The following is a 16,278-nucleotide window of genomic DNA, read 5'->3' as shown; positions in this document are numbered from 1 at the left end:
ACGTATGAAAGACTAACAAGAAATGGCTAACATTTTTAAATTAGGGTCAGAATCACAATAATTGACATTAATGCCTTTATAATCTACAGAGAAAGAAAAAAAACTCATAAATAGTAATCCATGAGTAATTTAAAATTGTGAAATTATGGAGGTCATTATGATCCACAATGAACAGTATACTTAAAATATTTTTAGACTTGCAAACTTGATATGATTGATGACCAAAATACAATGTCTGAAAAACAGGCACGCTTAAAAGTAGTAGTGTTATCAGTATGATACAGGTATCTGCAAATATGAGCTTAAAGTGAAGTATTGGTATCGGCAGATATGAACATCTCTGCAAATATTTTGCACTGATTTGTCTGTAAAAATCTGCCCATATCATCTTTTAATGTTAGCTGTACCAACAGATAAGTTGGTGGAGTTTTAGGCTGGACCAATAGACCTACTTAGGCTGAAGTTATGCATGACCATTCCTTACGCTTGAAAGTGTATTTTTTGTATGGACTGAAACTAACTAATTTGTTGACCCTCTAACTTTGAAATGTGTGTTTTAAGGACTAGAGTTTTAGGCTTGAGCTATATTTAGATATTGGTGTATACATCTTAATCAGCTATAGTTGTTCTCTAAATATTGGCATATTGGATATCAGCAAAAATCCAATATTGTGCATACCTACTTAAAAGTGGAGAAACTCTTTCCAAGTATGAAAAATGTAGAAATATGGAGAAAATACTTAATATGCCTCGATTATGTTGGCTAATTATTTAAAAAGCAATATCTTGCGACCATTAATATCTTCAACAGGGATTGTAAGCCCTGGTCAAAAATATATTGGCATATATTGGCAAAATATATTTGCCATGCTTAGAGTGCCTTGTTACTTTCCTCTTTGCATGCAAAATAATAAATCATTGGGACATTTTTTGGTTTAAATCACATATCTCTGCTATCAAGAGTTTAAAGTTTTGTTTTGAAAGTCTGCGACAAGCCTGTGTCTATCTATTGTATTCTTTGGGGGTGTTATTGTGTGCAAATATATCCGTGTTATATGCTGAAAGCAAGAACTCGTCCTGGCTCAGGTTGTGTTTTAAGTTGCTGTCACATACTGTGGTTGCAGCGCTGTCAAGTATCTGGCAGTGAGGTGAGAGGCTTGTAAACACTGCACATCCTGGACGATACCAACGCCGGAGGGCAGTGAGCCTCACTAATGTCTACATTTCCACGTTGAAGCTCCGCGAGGAAAAACTGGTTTCTTTTCGCTCTTGGCGGAAATTAAGATAAACATTTTACCATGTACTTACATTTCAACGACGGTTTGAAGACAAACAAAATATTTACTGTACAAAATCTCCCCGCCCCACCCCTCCTCTGTGAGGAAGTGAACCGTCCGCTTGTGTTCAGCTCTGAATCAGCTGAGTTTGAGGATCCCGCCCCGTCAGGGCTATCTCTGCTGGTGCTCTGGGATGTTTGGAGGGACACGCATCCTCAGGAGAAAATAACAGGTTCGCTGCCCTCCTTTTTCGTGAAACGTAAACTAGAGAGATGTACAATGAAGACCGGACTGCCGTTGTTTTGACTCGGACTGTGGTGAAAAGAGTGAGCTCGAGCGCATCTTGAGCTTGTTTGGCAGTTGGTGAGTCATGAATGCACCTGATAGCTAGCTAATTCTGTTAACGGAGGGTTTTCTGCTGTAACGGGATGTCCTGTCTTCTAAAAGGAACTTTTTACTTGCTGTAACATTTAAAGATACAGCATTCGCTTTTAAAATTATATTAAGGTTTTGTTAAGGCTAGCTAGCTTCCTTTTTCCGTGTTTATTCCTTTAGGAATGGCGTAAAAATACCTAAGCTAGCGGTATAAATATGCATATATATGAATTCCTTAAGTGTTCTCGTTTGTTTCCCAGTCTTTGCGACTGTATTTTAATCACCCCGTCTGTAGTCGTGCAGTTACATAATATAACGTTGCACAGCATTAGGCTCCAGAGATGATACAATTTATTCACAGGCCATAAGCTGCACTAGTCTGATGTATTGGACCACCGTTTATGTTGGGCTCTCATCCTCCATCTCCCAGTTAAACACCGTCATATCAAAGTGCTGCTGGTGTTGGTGGTGTCAGTCAGGTGACACGGTCCATTGCGGGGCTTGTTGTCCGCCATAGTGTCCACCATCACTGCACACTCATCTGCATGTAGAAATACAGTTTTATCACACTTGCTATTTTGCTGATACATGTAATGAGGAAGTGAGAATGTACATGAAGTCCATGCCTGACCTGGACTATTTGATTATCAAGCTGTCACCTGTGATTAAGCTGCCTTTTTAGGTTCCTCATTTGCTTGAAATTTGCTCACAGTTCAGCTGTGTTTTTGTTGGGAGAATGACAGTTCATCTAAAGTGAAAAATGTGAATATTGTTTGTGTAGAATAGCACATAATTATGGGGTAAATTGGTGTAATGCGACTTTCTTTTTGCATGGTCTCCAGATTCTTATTTTGATACCAAAGTTAGCACTTAACAACGCTCTAGATAGGATCTTAATCATAACTGTCTGATGTAATCTGTGCAGTTTGCATGGATACAGTGGGTCAGTACCATACTGTTTGGATCCTTTCTATGGAAAAACAAAAAAGGATGGTTTTTGAGCTTTTAAAGGTCTGATGTCTCAAATCTGCATGGTTTGGGTAAAGGTAGCCAAACTCCTTGCTACATTTCAGCTGTGCATTTATTTCCCAGGGTTCCAGCAGATCTATGATAAGACTTTTAAGGCCTTAAAATGCACATTTAAAATTTAACGCCTTAAAAAGTTGGAGTTTTACCAGTGAGAGGTCTTGAATTTTAGACGGCACTTTGACTAAGACATTTTGTTATCCAATCATTTTTTTCTAGCCAAGCTTTCATCATTTTAAACATCTTCCTCTGCAAATTGTTGCATGATTATTCTTCAGACAATTCTTCAGTGTATTTAATGTTCCAAATTTCTTAGAGAGAGGACCCACCGACCCCTCTCTAATTTTATGTGGCTCACTGTGTTTAAATGCACTCTGTACTGCTGTGCTCTTTAACATATGGGCAATCAAGTTGCCCACTTAAAAATCCATGCAGCCAACCCTTATTTTAACAGGTTTTTCCTAACGCTATTCTTCTTTAAATAAAAATTGCACAAAAATTAATTGATGAAATGTTTAGAATTAGCTGATAAATATCAGTACACAGTGTACTGATAAAATAGAGGACTCAAATGTGCCAGAAATCATCAAAGTTTGCCATATACCATTTAACGTTTTCAAAAGCAACTCATTAAACCAGAAAATTCAGCCCTGTTGTGGTGTACTGCAAAACCTCTCAGGCCTTTATTTTTTACCTTTTATTGTGCAAAAGCAGTATTGAATCTCTGCAGTTCAGGTTTTACAAAGGTCTTTAAAAGTCTTACATTTTATTTTTAAAAGTGTGTAGGAACTCTTGATTTCCATACATCTTTTCAAGTTTAGTAAAGTGGTAGTGTAGGTGTAGGGTTCTTGAAGCATTTATTAATCAACCAGCTATCAAGTGGTGATAGGTGCTGAATGAAGACTCTGTCTTTGACTCACACATGTCAAATGCATGGTAAAATGTAGGCATAAAGATGTCATTCTTTCACTTATACACAAACCACAGTTTCACAGCCTTTCACCCAAACATGAAATAGAAATGTGGTTTTAAAAAGGCATACAGTTGTTAAAACTGATTTGGATTTTGTTTTTTTTTTCTTCTATACATTAAAATTCAGGGCCTTGAGAAAATGTAAGAACATTAAAGTCAAGAGTCTTGTTGATACTCTCATCTAGGTCAATGTTAGCTGCTGATTTATGAGGCTAATTTTGGCCTGTCTGAGATGGGAAAGTTGCATTACAAAAGTAGAAGTGAAGAAAACATTTACACTGGAGTCTTTTTTGATGGAAAGTGGAATGTTAAGATTCAGACTTGACCCAATACAGGTCATTTTCTGATAATAAGTAATCAAGTTTGCGATAAGCCTGAAATATGTTATCATTTTTGCCTTTAATTTTATGAGTCAAAGAGCTCTACAAAAAAATCATTTTCTGGAACAGAAAAGATTCTGATCAGCATTCGAAAATCATTTTATATTCCGTCCCAAATTGTTAAATATATCTTCTTTATATTTTTAAATCAGTAGTACATGTTTTTTAGTTTTAGTCACATCTTAGTCATTTCTACTCTTTTTAGTTTTAGTCTAGTTTTAGTAGATGAAAACTTTTGAAAATTTTTGTTTAGTTCTGTCCAAGCGTTTATTCTCTTGCCTTAATCTGGTACCAAATCATGGTAGTGTGTTCTATGCATCGTGTCAAATCTGTGGTCCCTGCTTTTTACAGCTAAGAGGCAAAAGAAATACAGAGGCATTGTGTTTTGACAGATTTACACACAGAGGAGAAATATCGTGGGTTTTTCCAAAATGAAATTACATTTTAGTCTAGTTCTAGCTAGTCGTCTTGACGAAAACTAAACTTACTTTTGTCAGTTTTAGTCATCTAAGATGTATTTTTGGTCAGTCTTAGTCTCATTTTTGTAATGAAAAAAAGGCTGTTGACGAACATTTTTAGTCAACGACACTAACACTATTATAAATCTGTCTTTTATGACACATCTACAACAATAGGTGAGCATATAATCCAATTAGAAGAACAGTTTTGCAGGTAACATGACCTACATTATGGACGAATAATTAAAATAGGGAACAATAATGCTAAAAGCATTTTTAGTGTATTCTAAACACATTTAAATATACTTGATATTCTGACAAGATCTTGTTATTTTCTTCTACTAAATCTCTACTGACTTAAACTTTTATCCGTAACCAAGTCATTTTTCCAATTTGTTTTTTCCAAACATCTTTTCTACATGTTGCTATTGCTATAATTTCTTTTTTCCCCACATTGTAGTGTAAAATTCTTTGGCTTTTTAATATTATAGAACTAACAGCCAAATTATTAAGCCAGTTGTTGATGCTCTAAAAGAACACATGTACTCGAAATATGCATGACAGTTTTATTTCTGAGGAAACAGCTGTATCTGGCAGTCTACACAGTTAACATTCTGACCAAGTTTTTAATGTTTTTCCTTGATATGAAACCCAGTCAGCATCCTCACAAAGCATGAGTACACGTACCTCGTTTTGTTATACACTTCCAATATAGATTGCCTTTGATCAACCCCATGTTTATTTATCTGTTAAGGATTTCTTTATTGTATGACTTTGCCTTTTGCTTCTCGATTCCCAACCTTAGACAGATTTTCCCCTGTGTTTTATCATCCAGTACATATTCAGAATCTTTCTTCCATATTACCTCTAGGTTTTTACCATTATTGATATTTAAACATGGACATAGCTCTTAATACTTAGATGCTTAAATAAACATTAGTAGTTTTTTTTAGCATGTTTTCAAACTTAAAAGTATTTCTACTGTATTTGGCTGGGTAGGTCTACGTATTTAGAAAAGGCCCACCCACTGATCATATATTCAAGTGATGTTTTACTTTTTGAAATCGAACAACTGTGTACAACACTTAAGAATCAAAAAATGATCTAGATAGATAACCATTTAATCTTTTTTGTGGTTTATTTAAACTTAAAACAAACATGCTGGATGATTTTATTTGATAAATACTCCCAGGGATGATTTGATAATGCATTTGTAATTGATTCAACTTGATATTTGAGTATTTTTGTCAGTAGTCTTCTGCTTTTGTTCTTAATACAGAGTTGCTCTGAGCACGTGTTGTTGAGTCTGTCCACGATGGTAAAGCCCCAGATCAGACACACACAGTCCAGATGTCGGTGCTCCTCTAATCCTGCTTTCCACTCCCCCACCCATCTCTCTATTTAGTGCTATTCAAATACACTTTACGAACATCACACACAAGCACACACACACCACTGCTTGCGCCATGTGCTTGAAAGCGAGAAAGCTGCTCCCTCCAAGTAACTCTGTCTTTATCATTTGGGTTCTTTGTTTCTAACTTTATCGTGTTTCGCTTTTCTTTTATGCCCAAAATAAATTCTTCATATATCAGTTCCTCCTTGAGACAATTTTAATGCTGCACTTATCAACGCTGTTAGAAACTAAGTATCAAATGATGACATTTATTGTGAAAGAAACAGCTGTTTCAGTATTTCCTGTCAGCTTTCCTAAGAATCTCCACATCTTCCAGTAATTTTTATTGCCTCAGGCTGTTTGTTTTAGTCACAGCTGTTTTCAGAGAAGCATATACTAGTATGCTCAACCTTCCAGCAGCAGACTGACTAGGTGTATACAGGATACTGAAATGCTTAAAAGCTCAGCATTTCCCTCAGGCTTTTGTGGAGTCCAAAACAAATTAGAAGACTTATATCACTACACCAGAAACAGCTCTTAATGGACGCTGATGTTGCTCCATCTCTGCTACATCAAGGATACTGTTTGCTATTGAATATTGCAGTGGCGGCATATATAAGGTAATCATACCCAAAAACCCATAAATGCTGCCTTAATGTAAAATTCTGAATGGACATTATACCTCTGTGTTTGCACCCACTCCATAAGTTGTTTTTCTCTGCGTGCTTGTAGGGCTGCACTGTCTGTCTTGGATTGACCCCTCTCTTTAGACAGAAATACAGGTCAATGAGACAAGCAAGTCATGAATGACAACAATTGTCTCCACATCTTCAGAGCTTGTGTTTATCAGCTAATAGGCTAATTTCATTCTGAGCCTCAGAGATAGATTAGCAGGCAGTAGACAGACTGATCCTGAGAGTTTGATAAACAGTGTCTCTCTTCTTTAAAAAGTCTTGTTTCTCTTGTTTTTTTTCCAGAAATATTTTTGCTGAAATGCTGCAATCAGATTGATGTACGATCATGGATCCTGAGGAATTAGAACTGCAGAACGACTACCGTTACCGCAACTATGCAGCGGTCATTGAGAAAGCGCTGCGAAACTTTGAGTCTTCCAGCGAGTGGGCTGACCTCATCTCCTCCCTTGGAAAGCTTAACAAGGTAGAGTCTGATGCACAGAATGGACTTAATGCTATAGTAGAAACTGATTTCCAAACCTGTGTGTGCTGCTTTTGCACATATGTCAATACAATGACAACATATCTTATATTGCCATTATATTGACATATGTGCTTTTGCACATATGTCAATATAATGGCAATATAAGATATGTTGTATAAGCAGGGTTTTTTTGCTATCAGAACATTGCCTGCCTTTTTCACAGCTGCATTGTGTGCGTGTTTCACTTCTCTATACTCATGAGGAAGTCAAGTTTCTTATTGAGACTTTATTACACTGTTGTACATTTTTATTGCCAGACTTTCTGCTTATATAGGGTAATAAATGTGCTTCCTTTGACTTAATTGCAGAGCAGTTATTTACTTTGTTGTGTCATTATGTGTGTGTTGATGAAAATTGGGCTTTTAGGTACACAGACTTTGTGAATTCATCTCTTTCACATGAAACAGCATACAGGGAATCTACTCCCTGGTGTCTGTTTGGATTTTTTTGTTGTTTATGGATGACACTTTTTTTCCGGTTTCTTGTCAGGCCCTGCAGAGTAACCTTCGCTACTCCCTCCTGCCCAAAAGGCTGATCATAGGGAAGCGTCTCGCCCAGTGTCTGCACCCAGCTCTCCCAAGCGGTGTCCACCTCAAAGCTCTGGAGACATATGAAGTCATTTTCAAAATCATTGGAACAAAATGGCTGGCGAAGGATTTGTTCATTTACAGGTGAAGAAATTGGCCTGGATTTTCAAGAGAGCTGACCTTTTAATTTGTGCAGCCTTTGATTGTTTTTTGTGTGTGTGTGTGTGTGTGTTTGTGCTTTTTTATGACGTGCTTCTGTATTTCAGCTCTGGTTTGTTCCCGCTGTTGGGCCATGCAGCCATGGCAGTGAAGCCTGTTCTGCTGACACTGTATGAGCGGTACTATCTCCCACTGCAGAGAGCTTTGCTGCCCAGTCTCCAGGCCTTCATTACAGGACTGCTGCCAGGCCTGGAAGAGGGACTGGAGGTGTACGACAGGTACAAAGTAAAATGCTTTTTTGTCAACAGGAAGATAAAGCTTCCCTGTCTGTGTTTATGTTTGTAACTTAAGGTAAAGGTTTTAAGGACAGATTTGTTGTCTTTGCATAGTCAGATTTGTTAACATTTGAGTTTCTCCACCATAAACAACCCCTTTTCGATATTTACCATCAGGATTTAGGTGGTAGTGTATGCAGATAGTATGATCACTCAAGCACTTCTTGCTCACATCATTGTTTGAGTTGTGTTCCACTACTTGTGTACTTTTCCATGAGTTGTTTCAGGCTGATGCACAAGGACAGGTATCAGGTACCATTTCATCCAGAACTAGGATTTGAAGGCTGCCATCTTACTTGTTGTGCTGATTGGCAACACATGTGGAAAATAAACCCCCTTAAAAATAACTAGATCTGAGAAAAGTGGCCAAAGCTTAGTATGAAAGACAATCTTAACTTTCTACCAAGGTATCAAAACTATATTTATAGTAGGTGCTTTTTTGGAGAGAGTTGACCTTGTTCCTTCACAGTGCTCCAGAGCAGGCCATTAGATAAAGAATTGATTGGTATGACAACACCACCACAAGGCCAGCATCCACTTTGGAAATATAGATTTAAAGTTGATTTTCTGTTGAACACATGGCACTGATTTCCTCCTGTTGTTTTCTCTATCTCTCTCTCTCCCCGTCCAGAACTGATGCGTTGATGGTGAAGTTGTCGTTGCTGGTGGGTCAGCAGGTCTTTTATGGTGCCCTGTGGGGCAGCGTGCTGGTCAGCCCAATGGTGCGTCTGCCCGCCACTATCTTTCTGGTCTCACATTTTGACCGCATGGAGTCTCTGCACCAGCAAACCCACATGCTGGGCTATGACCACAGGCTGGTGGTGAGTGTCTGCTCTTTTTAAACAAAGTGTGTTTGTTTAAAAACTTTATCCTCTCTTGAATCTCTGGTCCTGCTTATACTTTGCATTAATGTCCATCCAGTAGGATCCAGTGAATAATAACAGTATTGAAAAGTTGTCTGTGGCTTATATTCCTGGGAGACTTGTATACCAGACATGTAATGTCGTTACCACAAATTCATGCAGCTGCCACCATCACACACAGTACGAGACCTTACGTTAGTGAAAATTCATTCCTATTCCTTTTGTGTTGCAAGCAGCAGTTGGTACCGGCAGGCCTTGGCAGATAATTCAGCCTTTTTGGGATTGATTTACTTTTCTGTGTCCGTGGTGTCGTTGTAGGTCTGTGACCCTCTGCCCTCCCGATGACCTTTTGCTCATGCTTCAAAATGAGATGTAATGTTGATATAGTGATGATTTATGATCAGGAGTTTGTGCATTGTGTTGAATTTTGAAGTTGACCATGTTTTTCTGGCTGTTTGAATCAGTCTACTCTATGTAGATTGACGCAGTTTGGCAGTGGCCAGCGTATCTCAAATGAAGCAGACGGATTGGTGTGGGCAGTGCTCTGATTGACCAGAGACGGAGTGATTTGCTCCAGAGTGCAATTTGCCAGCAGATCATGGCACAGCCACTGTGTGTGAGAATTGGAGGTGAAGTGACACAGCTGCAGAGAAATTGCAAGTTTTGGAGTTTAACAAACTAAATGTAAATCCCCACCCAAAAGGATGGTTTAAACCTTTTACCCCTTAATCTATAATCCAGGTCTTTTGGTTAGTACAGGTATGCACACTTTAAATTGACAATGGATATCCATTGAGTACTTAAGATCACGATCCCCTTTTCTACCTCATGTAAAAATAAGCACCTGCCATCTTGAGAAGACTTAAATCATCATCTCTGAAACCCCACAGGAGACGGCTTTGTTCTGCCACTTGAGTGAATGAACTTTAAGGATCAGAGAACATTTCCACTACCAAACCAGTGTGGAATAAGGCATCACAGACCACCTCTTTATGTGGTCCAGGATATCAGACCTCAATCCATCCTCAGGGTGCGTTTACACAGAGAAATAAGGCCTCCCACTTGTTATCTGATTGCCCAGGATGGATGTTAACACAAGGTATAAACAGGGTCTTTGAGTGTTTCGCTGTTCATCTTTTTTGTTTATTTTGTTCTGTTTTTGTGTCAGATCAAGTCGGTGTGCCTTTCTCTCCAAGATTCAAATGTTCTGGTGCAGAGGAACATGCTTGAAATTGTGCTCTACTTCTTCCCATTGGCTACATGCCTGGTAAGTACACCAAACACTGACTACCTGTTTTATAATCCCTTAGGTTCTAAGACAGCCTTCACACTGCAAGTAGAGGTAAAAAAAAATTTTTCTCATATTAAATCAGATTTTTAAAATGAAAGTTTGAACTGCTCAAGTCACATGGAACCTGATAGTTTCAGTTCAGACTTGGGTCATATGATTTGGATCATATTTGGCCCTTGATTATATACAGATCAGATTTTGCAAAGAGATGGCTCATAATGCAGCCACGTTGATGTTACTTTCGAGTGATTCATGTCGCAGTTCTGCGCTGGTAGGACAGGCAGGAGCAGGAGTCACTTACATGTAATGAAAACAAACATGGAAGACAGCTGCAATGGAGGTGTTCAGTGGAGTGGAAGTGATAGATTTACAAAACTGCATACTGCAGTGACTGTCATGTTCACACCTGTAAACACCTTGCTGCATGAGTGCATGGGAGGTTGTTCTTTTCCTTATGAGGATCAGTTTAAGACTGAGACCAGTTTGCAAGGGATTCTAATACAACACAGACAACATTAGAAGAAGTATCTTGAATAGCCAAACAAAAAATGTGATCTTAGCAGTAAATCTAATTTGAGTATAAAGGTTCGTAGTGTTCTCCATTTCTGTCCCACAAATCCTTCGTCAAAAAACATAAATAAGTCTGTTGTTTTTAAAGTCATGGCTCTCTCTCTGTTACTGTCATCTAACAGACTTTCTTTGTTTGAAGTATTTGCTAAGTCTGTTGCTGCTGCCTGAGAATGTGCCTTAGGTTTTATAACTATTTCTCATCCTACCTCTCTGCCTATTTTACATTGAGTATGGGCTCCTGCTCTGTCACTTTACTCCCATTCTTTCCTCTTGTTTCTCTGTTACCTCTTACCTTGTGTTTTGTTGTTCTAGGAACCTACAGAGGCCAGTATCGCTGTGAGTCCTGAGGACATGATCACAATGTTGTCTGCTGCCTCTCTTACGCTGCTCCGCAGAGACATGTCCCTCAACAGACGCCTCTACGGCTGGCTCCTCGGTACTGGTTATTAAAATACTGTTCAGTGATGTGTTACTTAATCAGTGACCCATTTAACTCAGTATTGTTTGTTTAATGTTTGTTTAAGGGACGGACATAAAAGGCGGAATGGTGACACCCCACCCCACCTTTTCCACCACGGCAGAGGAACACACTACCTTCTACTTCAACTCTTACTCTAGAGATTTTCTTGTGCAGGTAACTAAAATGAACAAGTTAGTTTTTAACTATAATTTGAATTTGACTAACTTTTAACTAACTTTTTTTTCCACAAAAGCACTCCAAAAAAGAAGGAATCGCATGGATAATTTTTGAGACCTGATACTACTTTCAGTTTCACTTTCAGTTACTACTGCTGAAAGACATAACTGAGTGTTTACATGGATTTGAGTTTCCCAGCTATAAGCCTTATCCAGGTTTTGATCACATCCAGGATGTGCTGTTTACATGTGCACAGAGAAACCAGCTTATTTGTATCTCTATATACAAGATAAATAGAATCCAAGTTTCTGATTACTGCGTCTTATTAGCACAGGTGCCTGAGGCGTTTGCTTTTTGAACCCATTTAAACTGGATTCAAGTTTGTGTGCATACACTTTAAGACCAGATGCGAGACTGGTGTGCTTCTACCTTTAAGACCTGACAAGATGTTTGCAAGATTTAGATGATTTTAGTGTCCTTAAGACATGTGCTGTAACCAAAGAAAAACAATGTGATTGGTCAAAATACACGCTATAAGGTAAAATTTTGGTTTCAGCCTTTCTTGCCTGCATGATTAAGCCTCCAATTTGATGGATGACATTTTTTAAAGTTGAGCAGTGATACAAGGGATGGCTGACAACTTGATTAAAGGGAGCAACATAGAGGCCAACTACAGTAATATTTATTAGATGAAGAACACGTTTGAAGAAAAGGATGTTGATGCTTTTGATTGGAATGGTTAAAGATTTAAAAACATTGAAACAGACTTTAGGACACGGTGAGGGGCTGAAGCTTTCATAGGCTTCTCATTTCATGCCTCTATCTGCTAACGAGACTGAGAAATAAAGATGTTATTAAACGTTTAAATTCTGTGCAGTTTTTTATCAATACAGCCTAGTAAAAATAGTAATATTACTCAGTCTTATTTTTTTGACAGAAAGGAAGGCAAAGGATGAGAGGGTGATACATAAAACCCAGTGTTATACATTATAATTATTCTAATAACTTCTGTGAGGCTTTAATTGCTATTAATTATGAACGTTTAGCAGGGACCTTTTAAGAGCTTAGCAAACTTACAAGTAACTTAATTCTCTCAATAACTTTCCTGAAAAAAAATCAAACTTATACTTTGAAAATACTGCCAGAAAAGCTTTTGTATCTGTATTTTGTGCCTTGGAAGTTCAACAGATGTAGCAAGATGCTTACCGAGTGATGTTAATCCAACTTTGGCACACAGAGCTCCAAACTCCTGGTAACTTGGACAGTGAGCTGTCATTCTCTCTCTTACTACACCAATGTTCCATGCATAAATCCAAATGAAGTACCTCAGTTAACTATTCACCTAAATATAAGTGCTTTTAGATATGGCACTTTCATTAGCTCACACAGACAGCTCCACTGCAAACACAGCAGCCTGATTGTCACTTCCTTGCTCTGAGCAGAAGCAGACCAGTTGCATCTCCAACACAAATCCAAAATATTTGAAAGTATATGAAGTGAGATTGACAGTAAAATCAAAGTCGTGCATGCACAGGTAGTCTGCAGCTGCCCAAATGGGATAAGGAGTGCACATGCCACAGTAGCCCCTTTTTCTTTTGTAGTTTTCCAAAACCGGGATGAAGGCATATCCTAGTCTCTGAAAAGGTATACATGCACAAACAGAAACTAGGATACTTGAAATCCCAATAGAAACTGGGATACTCAAGTTTAAGTAAACAGTCTTTGTAAAACAGAAAGTTTTGGTTGTACTAAGGTTTATTTTTGAGACTTCTGACTTGAAATGTTTTGATAGCTAAGTGCAACGTAAACAGAAAATCTCCTGCACTAAACAAAAGTGAATTATCCCTAGTCTCACAAGAATGGTTCTTTAAAAATTTCAAGTAGAAAGAAAATTCCAGTAAATGAGAAGGGAGTCTTATTTACATCTTACATCTCAGTCAGGTGTTTGGTTTGAACTGTGTTTTTCACCAGTATCTCCAAGTTTCATGTGTTTGTTTTTTTTACATCCTCAGGCTCTGATTAGCATCCTCAAACAGAAAAGCGACCCTGAAAATGTGACAGGATGCCTCAGGCCCTTTCGCATCATCATGAGTCTGCTGGATAAACCGGAGATAGGTACGAAGCAAGGAGCAGAGCGTGACACTAAAAACTCAAAGTGCTGATATTTCCCAGGAGATACTGATACTGTTTCTTCACAGGTCCAGTGGTCTTAAGCAGCGTGTTGTTGGAAGTTGTTCGAGCTTTTTACATTTACTGTCGGGAGATGGTGGGGGAGGAAACCATCACTAGCTCAGGGCTTTCAGGCAACCAGTTAGCCAGGTGAGAGCTGAGGATGTTTACTGACACACATTTGATGAAACTTTTACTGTTGTATGAAACAGAAACAGATTGAGTTTCTCTGATGTTTTACAGCAAAATAAAAGAGAACAAGAATGCTTCAGAGGTTATTAAAACAATGAACATGCTTGTGAGCTCCATGAACAGTGAATACCTGTGGGAGTACATGACCCGGCGCTTCTGCACTGCTCTCAGGTATGGATGAAATGATGGTGACATTGAATCTGTTATCATAAAAGAGTATTCTGTGTATTTACTTTCCAAACTTGAATCGCTAAGATATGGACTGCACACTTAGTTTAGGGAAGTGTTTACATTGAAACTACACATTATTGCAGTGGTGTTAAAAAAAAATAACACATATTGCGGATATTGTGGACTGTTCTTGTTTACCCTCAGCTGAATATGACTCTTTTCTTCCTGTTTTTACTGTAGTTACAAAGACGACCCCCCAATGCCTCCTCAGCAGGATCGCAGTCACCCTGCTCCGACTGTTGCAGAGATGTCGAATCTCATCATTTTCCTGCTCGACGTTCTTCCTCTGGTAAACAACATTGGAACACCAGTTTGTTTCCTTTCTTGCAAAAAGCAGGGATGGAAAGAGTACAGAATAAAGTAAAAGTATAGTTGCTTCAATTAAGATTTGGTTCAGATCTTATCTTCATAAGAGATGCTTTGTTTTGTCCATGGCCAGGACTGTTTCCTCAAAAACAAAGCTACCCCATGGGGCCCCCCAGGGTTCAGTCTTAGCACTGACCTTATTTTCTATTTACATGATCCCTCTTATCATTATTATTCATAAATATGACATCCACTTGAATTTCCCTCAGGATTAATTAACTATCTTATCTATTTATCCATTTTCACTGCCAATGATACACAACTTTACATCCCCATCACAGCTGGTGACCGGTCAAACAAAGATAAATTAAGCAATTGTTTATCTAATCCTTGGTGTCAGACAACTTTCTATGAAATAGACTGTCAAATAAAATAAAATCACCTTGTTGCTAGGTAACTTAAGTCCTTTGTTAAGACCTCTCCGGAAATCATGGAGTAATTTTTAAGATAAGATAAATCTTTTTGTCCAAGAGGGGCAATTTGGTTTGCAACAGAAGTTCACACATTCCATACACAACTTCAAAATACATAAATACTAGGGCTGGGCAAGTAATCGAATTTTAGATTAAATCGCAATATTACACACTGCAATTTTCAAATCGCAGAAGTTGCAATATTTCTTTGACCTGAAATGTATGTAAAAATACCATTTGAATAAATGTTTTGCAGCAGAGATGCTACAGTAGTTAAGCATGCCTTCTGAGTTCCCTTCCTCCATCCTAAATAAATAGTGTAAATAAATAGTTATTCCTGTCAACGATGACTCAAAATGATCACAATTAAATTGTTTAGTCTTTCTATATTCTACCAAACATTGTGTTATTGTAAAACAAAATGATTTATTTCTTGTATGTTTACAAATGCACAAGACGAGGAACTTAAAAAATAATCGTGCTTTAAATCGCAATATTGGGGAAAAATATCGCAAATATAATATTTTCCCAAATTGTTCAGCCATGATAAATACATGCAAGTTATACATAACTCCCGTGGATTTCATCATTATAGATAGGCAGTGAGATCAACACAATGCAAACAGTCCAACAATCAAAAGTTACACAATTCCATGTGAACATGTAGTGGCAAAACCCGACAGTTGATGGAATAAATGACTTCAAGTATCTGTTAGATTTGACCCTCCTGGCTTAAGTAAATCTCCTCCCTGATGGCAGAAGTCTAAACTCTGCATGCAGAGGGTGATGAGGGTCTCCCAGGATGGCCTTCGCCTTCTGAGTGGCCCTTACATAAAAACACAACCAAGATCAATCAAGTCGGCGTGAAAAAACTTTCTGAGATTACCAAACCAATAGATCATTGCAAAGGTTAAAACGGACTTGATAAAAGATGAGTCAAATATTTTTAGAAGCAATCTGTCAACTTTAAATCCTCTCAGCTTTCAGGAAACAAAAAATGTGCTCAAATTACCCCAATATTAGCTTCTCTCCACCGCCTGCCATGGAGAGAATGGGCTGGCTTCTCTCTATATTTCTGAGGTTTTATCCCCTCGTGTCCCGTTTTTTCTCCCACAGGAGCTCCACACAGACATCCAGTCCCAGTTCCTCCCTGAGATGCTGGGCACCATGCTGCGGACCCTGTCAAGCCACATACACTCTGTTAGTCTGGAGGATGTCACACAGGGTCTGCGAGCCTGCTTTAAGGTCCTGAGTAAGATCCAGATGCCTATGGCTTACATGGACATAGAGGCGGGAGCACACATAGACGACATGGAGACGCAGCTACCTGAGGAGGAAAGCACCAAGACTGAGGTGAGGCATTCTGCTCTCTGTGCTTGTGCAATTTCTTTTTTAAATGATTTCTTTGACTCTGGATTTTCCTGTC

General features: G+C 38.4%; 1 protein-coding gene across 3 annotated transcripts in view; it reads left to right on the top strand.

Moving 5' to 3' along the window:
* Positions 1-16,278, top strand: part of dop1b (DOP1 leucine zipper like protein B) — a 37,351-nt gene that overhangs the window by 5,794 nt on the left and 15,279 nt on the right. Inside the window, exons 1-13 of one of the 3 annotated variants that reach the window (XM_041807741.1) lie at positions 1,447-1,509; positions 6,859-7,039; positions 7,589-7,770; positions 7,893-8,063; positions 8,752-8,941; positions 10,152-10,250; positions 11,157-11,280; positions 11,369-11,478; positions 13,494-13,596; positions 13,680-13,800; positions 13,894-14,013; positions 14,254-14,362; positions 15,969-16,205. In XM_041807741.1, the coding sequence (XP_041663675.1) occupies positions 6,902-7,039; positions 7,589-7,770; positions 7,893-8,063; positions 8,752-8,941; positions 10,152-10,250; positions 11,157-11,280; positions 11,369-11,478; positions 13,494-13,596; positions 13,680-13,800; positions 13,894-14,013; positions 14,254-14,362; positions 15,969-16,205 (1,704 nt within the window). In that variant the 5' untranslated portion in view covers positions 1,447-1,509; positions 6,859-6,901. Of the gene's footprint in view, positions 1-1,446; positions 1,641-6,858; positions 7,040-7,588; positions 7,771-7,892; positions 8,064-8,751; positions 8,942-10,151; positions 10,251-11,156; positions 11,281-11,368; positions 11,479-13,493; positions 13,597-13,679; positions 13,801-13,893; positions 14,014-14,253; positions 14,363-15,968; positions 16,206-16,278 lie in introns of those variants that run through there. The other 2 variants (XM_041807739.1, XM_041807740.1) reach the window with 2 other exon arrangements.

The sequence above is a fragment of the Cheilinus undulatus genome, linkage group 15 (genome assembly GCF_018320785.1).
Source record: "Cheilinus undulatus linkage group 15, ASM1832078v1, whole genome shotgun sequence".
Taxonomy (NCBI): domain Eukaryota; kingdom Metazoa; phylum Chordata; class Actinopteri; order Labriformes; family Labridae; genus Cheilinus; species Cheilinus undulatus.
The sequence above is the reverse complement of the archived record's forward strand: the minus strand, read 5'-3'. Positions and strand labels throughout refer to the sequence as shown.